General features: G+C 45.3%; 1 protein-coding gene and 1 pseudogene across 1 annotated transcript; one reads left to right on the plus strand and one right to left on the minus strand.

Moving 5' to 3' along the window:
• Positions 1-2589: 2589 nt before the first annotated feature.
• Positions 2590-5701, plus strand: LOC121586902 (annotated as a pseudogene).
• Positions 5702-7881: 2180 nt separating this feature from the next.
• Positions 7882-18727, minus strand: LOC121585699 (tyrosinase-like). The gene is made up of 5 exons (XM_041902025.2): positions 17763-18727; positions 12515-12731; positions 10566-10713; positions 8607-8788; positions 7882-8403 (listed from the first exon to the last, which is right to left on the minus strand). Exons 1-5 carry the CDS (start codon positions 18588-18590, stop codon positions 8150-8152), a joined length of 1629 nt encoding a protein of 542 aa, XP_041757959.2. The 5' UTR covers positions 18591-18727; the 3' UTR covers positions 7882-8149.
• Positions 18728-20000: the final 1273 nt, after the last annotated feature.

Below are 20000 nucleotides of genomic sequence, written 5' to 3' on the forward strand. Positions count from 1 at the left end.
ACCATGTTTGTATGCATCTTTATTAACTCAAAGATTATTATTTTTTACATTATTTGCAAACTGATATGTGACACGTATTAATGCCAAAATAACATGCAAAACAGGCAACAATTTATTATTATTAAGTTTGCTAATGAATGACGGGTCCCCACTGAGCCTTGTATGTCACAGTCTCAGCCTTGTGATTACACTTTCCGCCTGATGACCTCCCTGCCCCCACCTTTTCCTGAATCTTATACAGGTGTCTTCCCCTTTCCCACAGCTCTTGCCATTTGTTTTTAACCACTTATCATCAACCCCTTGGCTTCTGCTTTACTAATTGACAATTCCATCTCAACATTAGGATGTTTAAGAGCCTGCTTGCAGATAACATCCACCTCCTCATTCCCCTCTACTCCCACATGAGCTGGTACCCTGAGGAACATCACAAATACCGATAGGGTCATTGCGCAAAATAGTAAGCAGCATCATCTGGATATTTGTGCAACAAAAGTTCAACATTCACCTTACATTTTAGCAGACGCTCTTATCCAGAGCGACTTACAGTTAGTGAGTGCATATATTTTCATACTGCCCCCCCTGTGGGAAACGAACCCACAACGCTGGCGTTGCAGGCGCCATGCTCTACCAACTGAGCTACAGGGACCTCCTGCTACCATTTCTGTCAAGCCTTCTACGCATAGAGTTTGACGCAACGCAATGCTGCAAGGCAAACGCAGCGTTCCATTGGAAATCAATGCACTTCTGGTGTCCCAAATTTCAAACATTGTCGGTGTGATCGAGGCGTTACCGTTATTATTATTATTTTTTTACAGAAATGTTTGGAACGCCTTGGCGATCGACCGGTTGGTGGCAACTATTTTACAGACTTCTGTCAAGTAATATAACCTGTGAGATGGTCTAATTAGTTTGGGTCATTGGTTAATTAAAATCACCTGGTGCTCCATTAGCCTAGGCTATGAAAACGCCATGAGGGTTACCCAGGTAAACCTGCAATTGAATACTATGGTCATTACGTTTTATAAAGGTCTTTGTTTAAAACTGTACAAGTAGGTTTGGCTCGATGTCTATCGCACATTGTTTTACCAGCTTAAGTGTAACTTTACGCACACCAACTATCGAAGCTTTCTGACCATGCATGCATCAAAGGCAGGTGTGTCTCTGCGTAACATTGCTCTGACTCCTGAAAGGATTCCTACCTTTATAATTCCGTCAAAGCTGCGATCTCCCCATGCACAGCGAGATTCAGAAACAGATCAGTCAAGACTGCTGTCCCCGTGCAGCCCCAACCTGCGCCCGCACTTCTCCGCATCTACTCCATCCTCTCCGGTCCTTCGACTACCATCGACACCAACTATGAGGGCCAAGCTTCGTCGAAACCTCTCACCGGGAGAAGACTTATCTGACCCATCCACCCGAGCGGCAATGTCCCTGTCACACGTCGACAAAGTCACCACCCCATACGGCTTTCGTGCTCTCGCCCAGAGTCCATGCACGCGACGAAGGGAATCGCTTTTCCACAAGGGTGCGAAGACCACAGGACCTTCCCTTGAACCCGACATGGACTGTCTCTCTCGCACAACCCGTCCAAGTTCTTCTGTAGACGTTGGAGACAAGCGCAGGACCACAAGCACCAACTCCAACCTGGCTGACTCGCACCCGATCAAGGCAGCCCCTTCTCCTTCTGTTCAGATTCTGAAGACTGGTAGAACTGCTGGTCTACAGGTACTGTTCACCAAACCTCTCGCTGCTTTGAAAGCCTTAACACCAGTGCGTAGATGGAAGGATCAGGCCAAAGCCCATGGAGGGTCGTAGGAGATCTAGGGGCCCATTTGCTACAACAGTGCCAGCCCAATTTGTTTCAATCCAAATGTATGTAATTTTTGTGAGATTTGTCAAAATAAATATTTTAAATCGTAATCTTTCCAACAAGACTCGTTTTTAATGTCTACTTTCATATTTGGAGTCTAGGCCTATTGTCCATTTCTGAATAGAAATGTCTGCTCACAAGTAACATTGGGATTGTCCACATACAGCATACCCTTGCTCATTCCCACATTACCAGTAATGTGGCAAGTCCAGGGGCCATAGGCTATCAAATGTCTAATTTATAAGAATCCCATGAAAAAGCTGAAGTAAACATTTTTCACTGAAGTCTTTATTTAAATGATCCCTGTGATTTTTATCTTCTAACGTTGTACTCTTTCAGGGCTGTGGGTTGAGTATTCTGTTGATTTATACATTTATTATACAGTAATTTTAATCTACAAAACAGGAAATGTTTTTATAATACTGATTTGTTCTTCCATGGCTGCGCAGTGCCAAATAGTATCTGTATACTTTTGTTTGTTCTGTCTGCTTTGTTTTGTCATTTCAGAAAGGAAAGATATACGTTCTAATTTATATTTGAGACTATTCCTACATTCAATGTTTAAAGGCCTTAAACCTAAAAACATGTCTTTAAATTGCTTGTGCTTTCTAATCCCACCCCTCTGGCAGAACCAGGAAGTCCATCCTACAAACTTTCCCCACTCTTTCCATTTGGAAAGCGAAAACAAAATTGATCTGAGTGTCTGCGTGAGTGAAAAACAGTCCAAATGGCTCAGCAGGGAGTTCTGCTTGACCAGGATCATTTCTGTTGTTTGGTCTGTCTGGATCTACTAAAGGAGCCGGTAACTACTGGCTGTGGACACAGTTATTGTAGGAGCTGTATTGAGGGTTGCTGGGATCAGGATGACCAGAGGGGCATCTACAGCTGCCCCCAGTGCAGACAGACCTTCACTCCAAGACCTGCTCTGAGGAAAAATAGCATGTTGGCTGAGGTGGTGGAGAAACTGAAGAAGACAGGACTCCAGGCTGCTCCCCCTGTTTTGTGCTATGCTGGACCTGGAGATATGGCATGTGATTTCTGCACTGGGACCAGAAAGCCCTCATGTCCTGTCTGGCGTGTTTGGTGTCTTACTGTGAGACTCACCTCCAACCTCACTATGATATTCCTGGCCTAAAGAAGCATAAGTTGATCAAAGCCACTGCGCAACTACAGGAAACGATCTGCTCTCATCGTGACAAACTGATGGAGGTTTACTGTCGTACCGACCAGAAGTGTATTTGTGTGCTGTGTATGGATGAACATAAAGGCCATGATATCCTGTCAGCTGCAGCAGAGAGAACTGAGAAACGGGTAAAACTAGATCCGCATGTTGGCAAATCTCTGATAAACATCTAATCAGTCCTGGCTGGGTTCAAATACTATTTTCCAACCTCGAACAAACCTTTAATGTGGATTTTAACCTAGATTCTCCAAATGTATCACCGTTTTACAAAGTCAAACGCCATTGTTATTCTTAATCTGAATGCCCTTTTATGAGTCCAAATTCAGTTTAAAGGGATAGTTCACTGTAGCTCAACTTTTTCTCCACAGACACAGCTGGGGATGAGTCAGCAGAAAGTCCAGCGGAGAGAGGAGTTGAAGGAGCTCCAACAGGCTGTGGAGTCTCAAGGCAAGTACATTATTATTATTATTATTATTAACCAGATGGGATGCACAATGTCACTTCCCTCTTTGTCAGCCAGTGAGAGACCACCATTCAGTTCCACTGAGCACCACTGTGGGGAACAGGCTGGGCTCCGGGTTAGCTAGAGAATACAGTATACTGCTTAACATGGAGCCTTCTCTTCTCTGTCTGTGTGTCCTAACAGCGCTCTGCACAGGAAGAAGCAGAGGACATTGAGAGGATCTTTACAGAGCTGATCCGCTCCCTTGAGAAAAAGCACTCAGGGGTGAAGGAGCTGATCAGAGCCCAGGCGAAGGCTCAAGTGAGTCATGCTGAAGGACTCCTGGAGCAACTAGAGCAGGAGATAGCTGAGCTAAAGAGGAATGACACTGAGCTGGAGCAGCTCTCACACACAGAGGATCACATCCATTTCCTCCAAGTAACTATATTGCAATTTGCCTTGTTACATGGAATATGACAAACAGTTTCTTCTGTCTGCAGTGTTTTAAAAGAGTCATCTTAGAAAGGACAGATATATACATTCTATATTTGAGAATGTTTCTACATTCATTTATTTAATGTTGTCTCTGTCTTCTCTGTCTTACTCCAATCGTATCTTCTTCAGACTTACCCGCTATCGATGTTATTCCTCATCAGTACTTTGGAGGTGTGAGCGACGCTGTGTCTGAGCTGAGAGAGAAACTACAAGGCTTCCTTAAAGGAGAATGGACCAAGATCTCCAGCGCAGGTGGGTTAAATAATACAAAAATAATGCACATTGTAAAAACATCAACTTTAGACCAAAGGTCCCAGACTTAATATTATATGTGTGATATTGTAGGTAGGATGGTAACATTCCCCCTCTCTCTGTGAACATGTTTGTGTCTGCAGTGAATACAGTGGATGTTCTACTACCTCCAGAACCCAAGACCAGAGAACAGTTATTACAATGTGAGTCTCTTCATCCTGACATAACTTACAATCTTTTTACTGACACTTCTCACAAACCCTCATATTGAATTATATAGTAATAGTAGATGTCGTCAAAAACTAGGTAGCTATCTGACTCCTGTACTGATTGGATCTCTGCTCTGCTCTAATCAAAGACAGGATACAGTATAATAGTATAGTATTATTCTCCCCTGGTCTCTGCTCTGCTCTTCTTCCAGATTCATGTCAGCTCACTCTGGACCCAAACACAGCACATTGCAACCTCTCTCTGTCTGATGGGAACAAAAAGATGACAGCTATACCATCCCATTCATATCCTGACCATCCAGACAGATTCACTAACCACTGCCAGGTGCTGTGCAGTGAGGGTCTGTCTGGACGATGTTACTGGGAGGTGGAGAAGAGTGGGCAAAATGTTTCTATAGCAGTCTCATATAAACATATTAAGAAAACAGGTGGTAATGACTCAGAATTAGTACTCAATGACAAGTCCTGGAGTTTACAGTGTTATCATAGTGGTTATCGTTTCAGACACAATAATGTTGAGATTAAAGTATCAGGCCCTCAGTCCTCCAGAGTAGGAGTGTACCTGGATCACAAGGCAGGTTATCTGTCCTTCTACAGTGTTTCTGGTACAATGAGGCTCCTCCATAGAGTCCAGACCACATTCACTCAGCCCCTCTATCCTGGGTTTTGTTTTGGTTATATTGGAGATACTGCAGAGCTGTGTAAGTTGTAGAGGTTGCCTTACTAGAGAGATGCTTTATTATGTACTTTAACCCTGTGCAATTATTGCATTCTTTGATTTAAGATTATATCTCTAGTTTAGTTAATGTTTCAGTCTTGTACATTCACATTCATCTCAATGTATTCTCACTTTGATACACATGAATAACTACTGTACTGATATTTTTTATGGAACACAGTAGGCCTATTTTTATGGATTTCAACAAATTAAGACTGATTGTCTGGTCTTTTTATCCACTGATCCTTGGATTTGAATCTGTTAAAGGATATTTAAACTTTTTTAGACTTACTATATCTCTATTTTCCCACTTAACCTGAAAGTAGTCTATTGGGCCAGGAGAAACTCTCATCTAGTCTTTGAGCCAACTGAAGCCACTAACTAGAAAACAGTTGGAATGAATGGGGCTTTCAGACCAAGCTCACAATTGCATCAACTAAATAATGCAGGATTTGCATCAACTAAATAATGCAGGCTATGTATTACAACAGCAATGACTAGAGTTCACAATTACACTAATTGGAGCCGAGTTCCCTTTGCTCAGAGATGGTTCATAATGCAGGCTATGTTATTCTCATGCAGTGAAACAACATTGCCCCCTCCCAGTTCAGCGATTTCATTTAGTTGATTAAGACAATTAAAATAATAGGAGTGAATGGGGCACGCAGACCAAGTATACCACTTCGAAATGATTTGGCCAGAAATGTTCAACTTGACTTCACTCCTATTGTTGTTTTTTATCTCGATCCACTCAAAATGAAATCACTGAACCGGGAGGGGGAAAAGTTGTTTCACTGCAAGAGAACAACATAGCCTGCATCATGAACCATCTCTGAGCAAAGGAAACTCGGCTCCAGTTAGTGTGATTGTGAACTCTAGTCATTGCTGTTGTAATACTACACAGAACATTGGTGTGAGATGTGCTTCAGTGTGTGAAAACTCAACCATAAGCCTGACTCATACTGAACATGCAACATTCAATCTCTTATTTCAAGATAATAGTCAAACACATTACATAAGATTGTATCTCCACACCACTTGGTTATTTTTTAGCCCTTTTTTATTAATATCATAATCATTTAACATAGTTATGACCTTTTTTTATGAAAATAGTTCATTAGAAAGACATTTCCATTAAAAAGTTCAGCGACTACTTCTGGGTCCTCCATTCATACAGTCTTTATTTCTGCACTTGCATACAGTCCAATCATCTGTGGTTTGAATTATCTAACGTGAGAGTGGGAGTGTGTGTGTGTGTGTCCATGGTCTCGCTTCTGGCCAATCAGAAATGAACTTATCAACTTATCAACCAGTAGTTTAAGGTTTTTCAGACGTGGGGCGGAACATTTCTTTTCTGAGGGGGTGGGGTTGGGACAAAGGACTTTTTTTCATCCCTCCATGAACTCTTGCACTTTTTTTTCACTAACGGGGGAGGAATCACCTAAACCTTGTTACTGGTGATTCAAGTGACGCCCCTGACACGCTCCTCCTGATTCGTGTGCTTGTCAATCAATTGGTGCTCTTGGTTGAGCTTGGGCGGCGTGCCGGTAGACAGAGATCCAGCTTTGGGGCCAACAGAATGACCCAAGAGTGCACAATCCGATGTAATTTAAGCGCACTTATTGTAAAAGGGTGTCTTTTTATTGTATATGTTTACCACAGGAGGTTGGTGGCACTTTAATTGGGGAGGAGGAGCTCGTGGTAATGGCTGGAGCGGTGTAAGTGGAATGGTATCAAATACAAACACATGGTCTCCATGTGTTTGATGCCATTCCATTTGCTCCATTCCAGCCATTATTATGAGCCGTCCTCCCCTCAGCAGCCTCCACTGATGTTTACAAACGCAATACTCCTTTTTCAATATTTCATTACTCTATATTCATAGATTAACCTACTAAAGTCAAAGGCAGTGTGAATTGACATAGCACTGTAAAATAAAATGTATAAAATATTTTCATGGCACAACTCCTAACATAAACATGGATGAATATGAATTGGTAAGTTATGTTACATCACAACAATGTTTGTTAGTTTGAATGGTATTATGTTGCATGAAGGAGGCCATTGTACAGGTTTTATCACATATTTTATTTATAGTCACAGTAGTCCAAACTGCTACATGAACAGTGTTCATTTTACACATTCAGCTTCAGGAAGAAAACAAAATAAAAACAAATATATAATATTGCCCCTCAAAAATGTGCCATATAATGTACTGTATTTGATGAGGTATTTTGAATCATTGTGACCAAGTCAAGGGCCTGTACAGAGATATAGATAGACAGAGATCCGCATAAGGCACCAAGCAAAGATACCATGAAACAACACTCTAACTTGTTTTATGGGAGTTTGAGCCTCTGTGTCATTAGTTTAAGTTCAAGTTCAATTTGAACTGGCACACATTAGCTATGTTTGGTAGAGCATGGCGCTTGCAACGCCAGGGTTGTGGGGGCCAGTATGAAAATATATGCACTCACTAACTGTAAGTCGCTCTGGATAAGAGCGTCTGCTAAATGACTAAAATGTAAATGTAAATGTTGGTGTGATACATACAGATGTAGGATCTTAATTTGATCACACTTTTGTTGCCGGGAATTTTCCTGCAAATCAGGAAATGCAAGTTTGTAGTGTATTTGAGCCTAAATTTTTTTGTAATTTCCACTTTTCAGACTTGATTTTCCCTAACGAAAAATGTATCAACCCCTACAAACATTTCCATTAATTATAATCCACATAATAATTAACATTACCTGTTGCTGCAGGATTAATTTCCTGCTATAATTAGATACAAATTAAGATCCTACATCTGTAGGGGCCCTTTACATGTTGGCAGGTGTGACAGATAGGCAACAAATTGTCTGGGTGGTAATTAAAAGGTTATGGCTTGGCTGTAGGCTAGGGTTGCAGGGCTAGGAGTTAGCTGTATAGTTGCTGGGGCTAAACAGTGTGGTAGTTGGGGCTAAACAGTGTGGTAGTTTGGGGTATCACTATCACTGCTGATGATGAGAGGTTCCCTCTCTGGTAGGTGGAATGCTGAACTCTTCTCCCCGCGTTGCCATGGCCACGCACCCCAACACACCCGGGTCGTAGTCACAGCTATCGCAGCCACAATCATGGCAACCAGGGCCCCCAGGACCAACGCCCCTAGCAACCAGGGCCACGCCTCCATCATCAGCTCCAGGTAAGGACTGAGAACCTCCGATATCCTCTGATCTGGAGGGGAGGAGAGAGTGATGAGAAGAGGAAGAGGATGAACGGAGAGGAGGGGGAGGGGAGAGGAGAGGAGAAGAGAAGAGAAGAGGAGAGCAAGAGAAGAGGAGAGCAAGAGAGGGGAGACAGAGGAGAGTAGAGGAGAGGAGGAGTCCTTTACAATCCTTCAGCACACACACACACTGACCCTCACACACAGTACTTACCTGAGTCGAGCATGTAGGAGTATTCGTACCCCAATTCTTTGCTGGAGGTGAAGTATTCTATGTTCCTGTGTAGAGGTATGAAGGGCACCATGTGGTACTGCCTGTTGTGGCCGATGGGAGTATTGAACTCTGGGTAGTGGGTCTGCTCTGGAGCATGTCTCCTCAACCACTGCTCATAGATACTGAAGAGAGAGAGAGAGAGAGATTTATGTTATGTTATCCCATTTGTACTTTAACTATTTGCACATTGTTACAACACTGTATATATACATACTATTACATTATAATGTCTTTATTCTTTTGGAACTTCTGAGTGTAATGTTTCCTGTTAATATTGATTGTTTATTTCACTTTTGTTTACTATCTACTTCACTTGCTTTGGCAATGTTAACATACAGTGGGGGAAAAAAGTATTTAGTCAGCCACCAATTGTGCAAGTTCTCCCACTTAAAAAGATGAGAGAGGCCTGTAATTTTCATCATAGGTACACGTCAACTATGACAGACAAAATGAGAAAAAAAATCTAGAAAATCACATTGTAGGATTTTTAATGAATTTATTTGCAAATTATGGTGGAAAATAAGTATTTGGTCAATAACAAAAGTTTCTCAATACTTTGTTATATACCCTTTGTTGGCAATGACACAGGTCAAACGTTTTCTGTAAGTCTTCACAAGGTTTTCACACACTGTTGCTGGTATTTTGGCCCATTCCTCCATGCAGATCTCCCCTAGAGCAGTGATGTTTTGGGGCTGTCGCTGGGCAACACGGACTTTCAACTCCCTCCAAAGATTTTCTATGGGGTTGAGATCTGGAGACTGGCTAGGCCACTCCAGGACCTTGAAATGCTTCTTATGAAGCCAATCCTTCGTTGCCGGGCGGTGTGTTTGGGATCATTGTCATGCTGAAAGACCCAGCCACGTTTCATCTTCAATGCCCTTGCTGATGGAAGGAGGTTTTCACTCAAAATCTCACGATACATGGCCCCATTCATTCTTTCCTTTACACGGATCAGTCGTCCTGGTCCCTTTGCAGAAAAAACAGCCCCAAAGCATGATGTTTCCACCCCCATGCTTCACAGTAGGTATGGTGTTCTTTGGATGCAACTCAGCATTCTTTGTCCTCCAAACACGACGAGTTGAGTTTTTACCAAAAAGTTATATTTTGGTTTCATCTAACCATATGACATTCTCCCAATCCTCTTCTGGATCATCCAAATGCACTCTAGCAAACTTCAGACGGGCCTGGACATGTACTGGCTTAAGCAGGGGGACACGTCTGGCACTGCAGGATTTGAGTCCCTGGCGGCGTAGTGTGTTACTGATGGTAGGCTTTGTTACTTTGGTCCCAGCTCTCTGCAGGTCATTCACTAGGTCCCCCCGTGTGGTTCTGGGATTTTTGCTCACCGTTCTTGTGATCATATTGCAGATTCAGTCTTCCCAGCCTGGTGCAGGTCTACAATTTTGTTTCTGGTGTCCTTTGACAGCTCTTTAGTCTTGGCCATAGTGGAGTTTGGAGTGTGACTGTTTGAGGTTGTGGACAGGTGTCTTTTATACTGATAACAAGTTCAAACAGGTGCCATTAATACAGGTAGTATACTGGAGGACAGAGGAGCCTCTTAAAGAAGTTGTTACAGGTCTGTGAGAGCCAGAAATCTTGCTTGTTTGTAGGTGACCAAATACTTATTTTCCACCATAATTTGCAAATAAATTCATTACAAATCCTACAATGTGAATTTCTGGATTTCTTTTTCTCAATTTGTCTGTACCTATGATGACAATTACAGGCCTCTCTCATCTTTTTAAGTGGGAGATCTTGCACAATTGGTGGCTGACTAAATACTTTTTTTCCCCACTGTACGTTTCCCATGCCAATAAAGCCCTTAAATTGAATTGAATTGAATTGAGAGAAGTGTGTGTGTGCATGTGTGCATGTGTATTTGTGTGTGTGTGTGCTAACCTGTCTACGTAGGCGTGGTGCAGTAGGAAAATAGGGTCGTTAGCTGACCCCTGGACTGAAGACATGGAGCCGTTCATGAAGATATGAAGAGAGGCGTGCATGCCCATCACCCTACTGTTACCCAGGCCTGTCTGAGGGTTCCCAAAACCTAGAGGTCAGGGGTCAGAGGTCAGGGGTTAGAGGTCAGAATTCAACACCAGGGTTAGGGTTAGAACAACGCTCTCTAGAGTGTTCTACAGTTGAAGTTGGAAGTTTACATACACCTTAGCCAAATACATTTAAACTCAGGTTTTCACAGTTCCTCACATTTAATCCTAGTAAAAATTCCCTGTTTTAGGTCAGTTAGGATCACCACTTTATTTTAAGAATGTGAAATGTCAGGATAATAGTAGAGAGAATGATTTATTTCAGCTTTTATTTCTAACATCACATTCCCAGTGGGTCAGAAGTTAACATACACTCAATTAGTATTTGGTAGCATTGCCTTTAAATTGTTTAACTTGGGTCAAACGTTTCGGGTAGCCTTCCACAAGCTTCCCACAATAAGTTGGGTGAATTTTGGCCCATTCCTCCTGACAGAGCTGGTGTAACTGAGTCAGGTTTGTAGGCCTCCTTGCTCGCACACGCTTTTTCAGTTCTGCCCACAAATGTTCTATAGGATTGGGGTCAGGGCTTTGTGATGGCCACTCCAATACCTTGACTTTGTTGTCCTTAAGCCATTTTGGCACAACTTTGGAAGTATGCTTGGGGTCATTGTCCATTTGGAAGACCTATTTGTGACCAAGCTTTAACTTCCTGACTGATGTCTTGAGATGTTGCTTCAATATATCCACATAATTTTCCTTCCTCATGATGCCATCTATTTTGTGAAGTGCACCAGTCCCTCCTGCAGCAAAGCACCCCCACAGCATGATGCTGCCACCCCTGTGCTTCACGGTTGGGATGGTGTTCTTCGGCTTGCAAGCCTACCCCTTTTTCCTCCAAACATAACGATGGTCATTATGGCCAAACAGTTCTATTTTTGTTTCATCAGACCAGAGGACATTTCTCCAAAAAGTATGATCTTTGTCCCCATGTGCAGTTGCAAACCGTAGTCTGGCGGTTTTGGAGCAGTGGCTTCTTCCTTGCTGAGCGGCCTTTCAGGTTATGTCGATATAGGACTCGTTTTACTGTGGATATAGATACTTTTGTACCTGTTTCTTCCAGCATCTTCACAAGGTTCTTTGCTGTTGTTCTGGGATTGATTTGCACTTTTCGCACCAAAGTACGTTCATCTCTAGGAGACAGAACGTGTCTCCTTCCTGAGCGATATGACGGCTGCGTGGTCCCATGGTGTTTATACTTGCGTACTATTGTTTGTACAAATGAACGTGGTACCTTCAGGCGTTTGGAAATTGTTCCCAATGATGAACCAGACTTGTGGAGGTATACAATTTATTTTTCTGAGCTCTTGCCGGATTTCTTTTGATTTTCCCATGATGTCAAGCAAAGAGGCACTGAGTTTGAAGGTAAGCCTTGAATTACATCCACAGCTACACCTCCAATTGATGCAAATGATGTCAATTAGCCTATCAGAAGCTTTTAAAGCCATGACATCATTTTCTGGAATTTTCCAAGGCACAGTCAACTTACTGTATGTAAACGTCTGACCCACTGGAATTGTGATACAGTGAATTCTAACTGAAATAATCTGTCTGTAAACAATTGTTGGAAAAATGACTTGTGTCATGCACAAAGTAGATGTCCTAACGGACTTGCCAAAACTATAGTTTGTTTTCAAGAAATTTGTGGAGTGGTTGAAAAATGAGTTTTAATGACTCCAACCTAAGTGTATGTAAACTTCCGACTTCAACTGTAGAACTACTGACTTTCTAGAGAACTAATAACACAAACACACACACAGACACACACACACACACACACACAATCACAAAAACACCCCTACTTACCTTCCAGTGTGTTTCTGAAGCTGAAGTTAGCGGAGCGGTCCATGGCTCCCGTGTCATAGTCACGGAGACTGACCGTGAACTCCACCTCTGCTGCCGTCGGCAACCGCGCAACCAAGTTATGGTTGTGGTTGCCAGGGTTACGCAGCAACGTCCCCTCGTCGCTACCATCACACAGCACACCCCTCACACTGTAGTCTTCCGACCGCGAACACATCACCTACACAAACACACACACACACACACATATACACACACACACAAAAACCGATTGAATCAGGATGACTGCATGCCACATGATTGTGTAAAGCCTAGGCCTAAGCATTAAAGTAACTGTTCAGTGAAAATCTAACTTTTAAAATTCTGTTAACTCATACCCAAATTATGTTGTTGACTCATCTTATACTTGTATTTGTGGCCAAAGCATAAATTGGAGAAAAAACACATTAAAAAAACCCACCTCAAACTTGTATCTCAAACAGATCGTTGAAAAAATGCTTGCTATTTCCTGAGGAGGATGAGCTGGCCAATCAGTGGTCTACTCGCATTAATATTTGTAATGACTGGTATACGCCCACACCATTCTGTTGTTGGGCTACGTACGCCCACACCATTCCAACACAGAAAAATTGCTTTTTAACTTCCTTAATTACAATTTTTTGAAGGAAAACTATTTGACTCAGATTGGAATTAATTATAGGTCATATTTAATAGAAATATTGAAACTTGGGGAGCTAACTGTTATGACTCCCTCCGAAGCTGCCACCTCTCCTTGTTCGGGCAGGCTTCTGCGTTCGTCGTCACCAGCCTTCTAGCCACTGCCGCTCCTCATTTCATCATTCCATTGGTTTTGTCTTGTTCATTACACACACCTGGTTCATATCCCCTCATCAGTACCAGTATAAGTGTTCCCTCTGCCCCCTTGTCTTTGTGTGTGATTGTTTATTGTGAGGATAGTGAAGCTCGGTTGAGCTCCTTGTAGTTTGTATTGCCGGGTCATTTTCCCTGTGTGCCTTGTTGGGTTCCAGTGCGCCTGTTTTGCGCACTGGACTGTTTTGACGCATTACTGCGTAACTCTGTATTTCAGAATAAATCCTGTTATTCTGTGATTTACCCTCCTGCGCTTGACTCCTTCAAATCACCCATCACAGAATCACACACCCGCCATGGAGTCAGCAGGAGAGGAGCACATGCCTGGAGTCGTGGCACGGGTCCGGGAGCATTAGACGATGCTAGCCAGCTTGGGAGAAGCGATGGATCGGGTTCTCCAGGTCGTCCAACGCCTGGAGAGGAGAGGACCCGATCTGTCGGGACTAGCTGGGCGACCGGATCCAGGGATCCATATATCCCGACCACGGGATTTCGACCGGACAGCTGCTCTCTGCCAGGGATTCCTCCTACAACTGGAGTTATATTATTCGAAGATCAGCCGGGCTCCATCGGAGCAGGAGAAGGTGTCCACCCTCGTCTCCTGCCTCTCGGGGAAAGCCCTGGAGTGGGCCAACACAGTCTGGAGTGAAGGAGGAGCCACGTTGGACAACTACGGGGAGTTTGCTTGCCTCTTTCGGGCCGTCTTCGATCACCCGCCCGACGGTAGAGAGGCGGGCGAGCAGCTGGTCCACCTGAGGCGGGCCCTCATTGACCACATCCGGTGCCATCTACGAGAAGACGTCCGAAGGGAGCTAGCCTGCCGGGACACCATGTTGTCCTTCAATCAACTGGTGGACATGGCCATCCGGTTGGACAACATGCTGGCTGCTCGAGGACGTCCTGGAAGGTGCCTGCCCGATCCACCCCCCAAACCTGGATCACAAGCTGATGGAGCTGGGTGGAGCGGCAATCCGAGAGAGCGGAGGACGACAGCGCCAGTGTCACTCTAGTGGCACGAGAAGACATTCTCCTGCACGCTGTCATCTGCGTTCTTTTGGGTCTGGAGGCGGCAGGCAGGGCACTCTTGCGTCACCCCAGGTATCGAACACCCACACTCGTTCAGAGCCCTCTGCTGCACACTGTACCCTACCCATCCACTTTCCTGATTACACAGTAGTTCCCCAGTGTAAGGCGCTGGTCGATTCAGGCGCAGCTGGGAACTTTATGAACAGGTCATTTGCACATAGTCTAGGCATTACATTGGTTCCCCTATCCATTCCACTCCCCATCAGAGCACTTCACAGTCAACCACTAGGGTCCGGGTTCGTTAGGGAAGTTACAGCACCAGTCACTATGGTTACGCATGAGACTCATAGAGAGCAAGTCACCTTTTTATTATTGAGTTTCCTGATTTCCCTGTTGTGTTAGATCTTCCCTGGTTAGCACTACACAACCCCATCTTTTCATGGCCGCAGAGGGTTCTCACGTGGTGGTCGCGAGAGTGTCAGGGTAGGTGTCTAGGTGTTTCCGTTGGTGCAACCACGGTGGAAAGTCCAGACATACCTCCACCGTGCAAATTCCCCCCGGATACCTCAATTTGGCGCACACATTTTCCAAAACGCAGGCAACCAAATTACCACCTCATCGGGCGGGGGATTGCGCGATAAACCTCCGGGTAGACGCTGTGCCTCCCAGGAGTCATGTGTATCCCCTGTCACAGGCTGAAACGGAGGTGATGGAGACATATGTCTCCGAGTCCCTTCATCAGGGGTTCATACGTCCCTCCACTTCGCCCGCCTCCTCGAGTTTCTTTTTTGTGAAGAAGAAAGAAGGAGGTCTGCGCCCTTGCATTGATTACCGAGCACTGAACAAGGGGACAATACATTATAGTTATCCTCTACCCCTCATTCCATCTGTGATCAAGTCAATGCATGGGGCGCGCTTCTTCACAAAATTAGATCTCCGGAGTGCGTACAACCTGGTGCGTGTCCGAGAGGGGGACAAGTGGAAAACAGCATTCAGCACAACAACGGGGCATTACGAATACCTGGTGATGCCGTACAGTTCGATGAATGCTCCATCAGTCTTCCAGTCCTTTGTGAACGAGGTGTTTCTGGACATGCTTGGTCGCGGTGTAGTGGTCTACATCGATGACATTCTGGTGTATTCCGCTACGCGCGCCAAGCATGTGTCCCAAGCAAAGTGCTGGCCCGACTGTTGGATCATGACCTTTATGCCAAGGCAGAAAAGTGTCTGTTTTTCCAACAGTCCGTCTCCTTCCTCGGATACCGCATTACCACCTCAGGTGTGGAGATGGAGGGAAATCGCATTTCAGCCATGCGTAATTGGCCAACTCCAACCACGGTTAAGGAGGTGCAGCGCTTTATTGGCTTTGCTAACTACTATTGGAGGTTTATCCGGGGCTTTGGCAAAGTCGCAGCTCCCATTACATCTCTGTTGAAGGGTGGGCCGTCCCGGCTCCGCTGGTCTGCTGAGGCTGACAGGGCCTTCAGTAACCTGAGGGTTCTGTTCACCTCAGCCCCGGTACTGGCCCATCCCGATCCATCACTACCGTTTGTAGTGGAGGTGGATGCGTCTGAGGTAGGGATAGGCACTGTCCTATCTCAACGCTCAGGCACGCTACCCAAGCTCCGCCCCTGTGCCTTCTTCTCAAAGAAGCTCAGCCTGGCGGAGCAGAACTACGACGTGATAAACGTGGTTACATATAGGTTATTACTCCCTCCAGATTACCGTATTAACCCCTAGTTCCATGTGTCTCTCCTCAGGCCGGTGGTGGCTGGTCCGCTCCAGGAGTCTGAGGTGCGGGAGGTTCCTCCGCCCCCTCTGGACATCGAGGGGGCCCCGGCATTCTCCGTCCGTTCCATCCTGGATTCGAGGCGTCGGGTGAGGGGCCTTCAGTACCTCGTGGAGTGGGAGGGGTACGGTCCGGAGGAACGGTGCTGGGTTCCGGTGAGGGATATCCTCGATCCCTCCCTATTGCGGGATTTCCACCGTCACCATCCGGCTCGCCCTGCTCCGCGTCCTCCTGGCCGTCCTACTGTCATGACTCCCTCCGAAGCTGCCACCTCTCCTTGTTCGGGCAGGCTTCGGCGTTCGTCGTCACCAGCCTTCTAGCCACTGCCACTCCTCATTTCATAATTCCATTGGTTTTGTCTTGTTCATTACACACACCTGGTTCATATCCCCTCATCAGTACCTGGTATAAGTGTTCCCTCTGCCCCCTTGTCTTTGTGTGTGATTGTTTATTGTGAGGATAGTTAAGCTCAGTTGAGCTCCTTGTATTTTGTATCGCCTGGTTATTTTCCCCGTGTGCCTTGTTAGTTCCAGTGCACCTGTTTTGCGCACTGGTCTGTTTTGACGTCTGCGTAACTCTGTATTCCGGAATAAATCCTGTTATTCTGTGATTTACCCTCCTGCGCCTGACTCCTTCAAATCACCCATCACACTAACACACTTCAGATCTCAGGCACAGAACCACCTCCGAACTACACAAACCACACACACACACCATATAAAAGCCATTCATTTTACTCAGAGAGTTAGAGAAAGCAGTAGTGATGGAGTTATGTAGAAGGTAATACAACTGATAATGATGATCTATGAGCCTGTATGGCTTCTTTCAGTGTGTGTGTGCTAATCACAGAACATGGCCTCTGGCAGAAACACAAGGTAGTCAGACAGTCTCCTGATCACCACCCTCCTCTCCCCCTCTTCTCTTTTCTCCTATCCTTCCCCCTCCTCTCTCCTCCACTTCCTCTCCTCTCCTCTCCCCACCCTCTTCTCCTCTCCTCTTCTCTCCCCAGTCCTCTCCTCTCCTTTCCTCTCTTCTCCCGATTGCCTCTCGTCTCCTCCTCCGATCCTCTCCCATTCCTCTCCTCTCTTCTCCTCTCCCCAGTCCTCTCCTGTCCTGTCATATCCTCTCTCCTCCTCTCATTTCCTCTCCCCAGTCCTCTCCTATGCTCCACCCCTCCTCCCTCCTATCTAGGTTACAGGGGAGCTCAACAATGATAGTATATCATCACAGTATTCATTCAAGTCATCACATGAAAAGTAATAAAGAAAAGTTCAATTATTAAAATGTCTATTCACATTTTGTGAGTTGAGAAGCATACACTTTCTGGTTGATTACATCTCAATAGTCTAAAGTGTACTCTTCTCCTCCTCCTCTCCTCTCCAGACCTCCCCTACCCATCAATTAAAATGCAACACTTTGGAGACTATTGTGAACTTCTAAGAACAATGCCAAGGTGCCAGTGAGAGTGAGAGGAAGGGAGAAGAAAACAGGTAGGCAGGAGGGGTGAAGACAAATGAGAGAGGAAGATGATGGAAGAGACAGGAAGAGGAAAAAAAGGTGTCTCACCCTCCAAGAAGAGAACACTGAAGCAGGGCTGATGAGGTTGGGGTCTCTCGGGCTCCGGGCGCCCATCAGGTCGTCGGTGCAGACGTCACAGCCCTGCGCGTCCCGCCAATCCCAGTACGGGATGGAGAACTCAAAGTCCCCGGTCAGTTTCCTGATCTCGCGCTCCCAGTGCAGCAGGTACACACGGTGCCATGGCAGAAAAGCGGGAGCCCAGTGGGCGAAGTCCACATCGGTCCAGACATTCCCCGGTCCACCAAGAAGAGCATTCCTGGAGACATAGTAGTGCATCCACACAAACAGGTCATAGATCGAGACGTCAGAGAACAGCGGGTTGGTCCCGTTATTCATCTCCCGGTATGTCCCGGTGGCTATGAGGTAATCCTGGCTGACGGTGTGCTTGGCCAGGTTGAGGTAAGAGATGAGTTTCCGCCGTTCCGCCGCCGACAGGTGAAACACGTTCCGCCGCACGGACTCTCTCCTCTCCTCACAGTTAGCCCCAAACAGCCCGAACTGGCACTCTCCGCAGTTGAACCCCATGTAGTTGGAGGCGCACTGGCAGGTCCGGTTATAAAAGACCAGAGGCCACCTCTCTCTGTCGTCCAAGCCGGAGAAGGGGTAATTCAGCCCGTTAGGGAGATCCGATACCTCCACGTCCCGGCAGAACCCCCTGCCAGAGCTGGCCCCGCAGGCCGAGCCATCCCCCTCCCAGACCAGGCAGCACTCTTTAGAGAGCAGGGCCTCCGCTGTGGCGCAGAGCCTGGGAAACTGCTGCTGGGAGAACCACACACACTGGAGGAAAAACACACCGTGGAGGAGCAGGAGCCGCATCGCAACACTTCACCACATACACCAACACACACACCTGTCACACACACACCAGCACAGTGATGTGACTGAGTGTCATGGAGAGAGGAGTTGGTAAGTAGAAGTGAGAGAAGGGGAAACCCATGTAGCTAGTCCAGCCATATCAGAGTCCCTGCGGGAACACATCTCCTCCCTCACCCCCCTCACCCGCCGTCCCCCTCTCTGGCCCGGCTGTCACATGCCTCATGACCCCACCAGTGAGCTTGTTTCATGTGCAGCTGGTTCCCTGAACACACACAAACCGATGGTGTTTCTCACACATTCTGATGGACTAACCATCTGATCTAATTTATTTAATTACACTGCAGGTTTCAGGGAAGGTCTTTAAGGGGTGAATAAATGTAGAAAAAGCATATACATTTTATTTTTTTTATCACAAAAGCACTAGCCTACAGGTTTCAGTGAAGGCAATTGAAATGTGACTTTATAAAAAGGATTACATTTTGGTTTCTTAAGGTTTCATAAAATCATAAAAGCTGAGTTTTGATGATACTGTGCTTCACTGCACGTTTCATAACCACAGAGTTATGTTGTCATTATGAAAGTGTTTTCACGTTTCTCCTTTTATAATCCGTTCTGGTATTTCCCTGCGTAAAGGCTGAGCAGCCAGGCGAAGCCAGGAACTCGCATAGCATAGATTAGAAACCATTACAGCCAGGGGTCTAGCCAACGTGGGGAACATAGAATGTGAATTATAGAAAAGATTAGCCTACATTTTTGTTTTTTGTTTTTTGTTTGCTTACATTTTTGTTTTACATCGACTAGGCTATAAACCAGATTTTCCCATTTTCCCCTCAAACAAAATAGTCTCCGTTCAGAAGACACGCTGTTATTGAGAGTAATAGGAGGAAAGTAATCTGGACAACCATATTAATTTATGATTCATGATGGTGAATAAATCAGAAATTAAATGTCTCAGCACATTATCACATTTGAGTTCCTTATTATTCGTTTTATTCAGACACTTTGTGTGAGAAAAAAAAGTCTTAATACAATATCGTTGAAGAAAGATTCTTTAAAAAATGTTTTAGGCCTAATGATAAAATGTGCTGTCTAGGAAAAGAAATGCATCGAAAACTCCAATCAAAACGTAATTCCTTCCAATTCCACCCACTGTGACCCACAGGCAATCACAATAATTTCATTTTAGTAGTTTTTTCTAAACCCCTCGCCTGTAAATTCCTAGTTAAAGCCAAGCACAGGTTTCTAACACTGATCCACGTACGTAGCCTATATGTGTCGATAGCAGGATTATATTGTCCCACCCACCACAGCATATACCTCTCTCTGCCTGGGAACGCGCATCACAGGACCATCACGCGACCGCGGTGTTAAGCGAGTCGTCCGCTCGAGACAACACTAAATGCCTTTATG

This window comes from Coregonus clupeaformis, chromosome 17, assembly GCF_020615455.1.
Source record: "Coregonus clupeaformis isolate EN_2021a chromosome 17, ASM2061545v1, whole genome shotgun sequence".
NCBI lineage: Eukaryota > Metazoa > Chordata > Actinopteri > Salmoniformes > Salmonidae > Coregonus > Coregonus clupeaformis.

Bases quoted from the DNA above. Each gene is read 5' to 3' on its own strand.
- LOC121585699 (XM_041902025.2), bottom strand. From the start codon at position 18,590: ATGCGGCTCCTGCTCCTCCACGGTGTGTTTTTCCTCCAGTGTGTGTGG. The intron at 12,732-17,762 runs GTGAGACACCTT...GTGTTTGTGTAG, and splicing joins CAGTGTTCTCTTCTTGGAGG to GTGATGTGTTCGCGGTCGGA. The intron at 10,714-12,514 runs GTAAGTAGGGGT...CCTGACCTCTAG, and splicing joins CTTCAGAAACACACTGGAAG to GTTTTGGGAACCCTCAGACA.